General features: G+C 37.8%; 1 protein-coding gene across 1 annotated transcript; it reads right to left on the reverse strand.

Moving 5' to 3' along the window:
- Positions 1-252: 252 nt before the first annotated feature.
- Positions 253-2,279, reverse strand: ase (asense). The gene has a single exon (XM_065508437.1). The coding sequence runs from the start codon at positions 2,258-2,260 to the stop codon at positions 254-256; it is 2,007 nt and encodes a 668-aa protein (XP_065364509.1). The 5' UTR covers positions 2,261-2,279; the 3' UTR covers position 253.
- Between the last annotated feature and the right edge of the window lie 296 nt (positions 2,280-2,575).

The following is a 2,575-nucleotide window of genomic DNA, read 5'->3' on the forward strand; positions in this document are numbered from 1 at the left end:
ATAGAGTCTCCTTCTATCATAGCTTTATCCACAATTTAAGCTATTTCTCCAAATAATTTCACTTTAACAACTTTCAAAGTTTTGATAAAATACTTTTTTAAAATATATCTTAAATACCACATATTTACTTGATCAAAAATTTACACCAGTAATTAAAATTAAAATAGTACCTTACAAATTGAAGTACTTAATTTTACCCTTGTAACTTTTTTATCGAAGAATAAAATAGGAACCTTTAGAATTTTCCTCTCATTTACATCATTAGAGAACCACCATCCGATTTAGGAGTATGGGCATCCCACCAATCAATAGCCTCGATCATACTTTCATCGGACATAACATTGGTGCTATGTGAGGCATTTAAAAGAACCTCGTTTAATTCCTTTTTCATGGTGACAATGCCCTCGTAAAATGATGAAGAATTTTGATCATGAGGGAAGAACTGTTGCAACATGTGGGAGGAGGAGCTGGCTGAGGTGGCTGATGTTGAAGTAGTAGGTGTTTGGCGTTCCAAAGGTGGAGACATGGCTGAGTGATAAAGTTGTAAATGTGGTAGTTGCTGTTGAGGAGGTGAGGTTTGTTGATAAATAATATTAGAAGAGGGTTCTTCATATTCCTGTTTAATCATGTGCAACGTCCCTATTTGTTGGTCAGTTGAGTTTGGTAGTAGAAATTGCTGTTGTTGTAGTTGATTAGCGGCACACGTTTGTCTTAAGCCCTGGTGTAGTTGTTGTTGTTGATGATGTTGATCATTAGTTGTGGCAGGTGATAATGTATGTAGTTGCTGTGAATGTTGATGTAATACTGGACTTGTACTGGGGGATGATGTTGCCGTTAACAGTGGTATTATTTGCTGTTGTTGGTTTTGTGGCACGGGCGATAATAATAACGATGATGATGATGATGTTGATGAAGAAGATGATGATAATGATAATGTAGCAGTCCCTTCGTTGTTTATATTTTCTCCATTAGTTACTGTTGTTAAGACAGGTGCTGTTTCTTGTACCCTTCTTCTTATTACCTCCGTTGAATTAATTGATGGTGGTGAAGGCGATTGTTGATCAGCTGTAGTTGTTTGTTGTTGTTGCTGTTGTTGTTGCATTATGCCTGGCGTTGACGATGATGAAGGACTTACACAATTAGTGTCAATTAATGCATTAAAATGTTCTTCGTCGATTGTTGAGGATGGTGGCGATGAGGCCGTACCCACGAATATATCTGGGGTCAAGAGTTGATAGGTATTTGTCCCTGGAATTCTTATATATTGCAGTCCATTGAGTGTAGTTATATTGGGTAACATGTCCATGTGCTGAGAGGGTATAGGAGAAGAGGAAGGTAATTGCATTTGCTGTTGACTAGTGCTGGCAGAGAAAAATTCCTCATTATCATAGTGACTTAGGGAGTCATCGAACTGTTCATCCAGTTCAGTGGGTGAATAAGCATTAAATTCATCTTTAATTAAACTAAAACTCTCTTCACCACTAGACGAATTAAGCTGGCCAGCACCCACTGGAAAATCAAAGCCTAGTAAACGTTCCAAAGATCTTATATATTCCACCGCCATTCTTAAGGTATCCACTTTGCTAAACTTTTTGCAGGAACCTCTGTTACCAGTGTTATGAGTTTGAGTTTCAAATACTTCGGCCACTTCTTCGGGTATGTGCTCTCTTAGTGCTGCAAAACCATTGTTGACCTGCTTAACACGATTACGCTCACGGGCATTACGTCTAGCTACTGCTTGCGGCAAGGGTAAACCTTTGCGTCCTGGAGTACCGGGTACTTTGGGTTTTTGCAACAAAGCCAAAGGCTGAACATTAGTATCAACTTTAATTAAGTTGGAGTTCTCTTTAGCAGCTTTCTTGGCCAAACGTATGGCTGCTCTTTCTTCCTTGGTTAACTTGGGTTTTTTACTAGCCGGGGGTGTAAGCTTGCTCTCGGCCGGCTTTAAAGTTTGTTTTTTCTCCTCCAAAGGTCTTTTACGTGGATTCATACTCAAAATGGCTGCTCCAGAAGCATTATTCACTGAGCCTATCATGCCAAAGTCTTTAATTTTTCTGACAATAGCATTGGGATTGCCATTGGTTATATTCAAGGAATTGCCATTATTTTCACTTAAAACATTTTGCACAGTAATTTTATTGAAAGTTTTGCTCATGGGAGTAGCATTAATTGCTCCATTAGAGCTGGTGGTTGCGTTGTTCACTTTCATATTTAATCCTGATGAAAGGTTATTGTAATTTAACACACTTAAGGTAGCCATTTTTGGGTTAAAGCTTTTGAAGAAAAGCTTTAATTTTTAAATGAAATTAATTTAATTATAATTAAATTTTGTCTTGTATTAATTTTTCGTATTCCTTTTCCCGCTTATCGTTGTTGTTTGATGGAGTTCTAAATGTCAACTGAATTGCAGTCAATGTAATATTACAGGAATTTTCTTTTACACGAATTTTAATTGGAAAATGTAGTCGGTCGTTTGTTGTTTTGGTAAGAACCAGCTGTCTGGTTGTATGCTGCAATGTGTGTCGCGTGCCCGGTGTCTCGTAATGAAATGTCATGGGGCGTCTCTTGCAACAAA

This window comes from Calliphora vicina, chromosome 4 (assembly GCF_958450345.1).
Source record: "Calliphora vicina chromosome 4, idCalVici1.1, whole genome shotgun sequence".
Lineage (NCBI taxonomy): Eukaryota > Metazoa > Arthropoda > Insecta > Diptera > Calliphoridae > Calliphora > Calliphora vicina.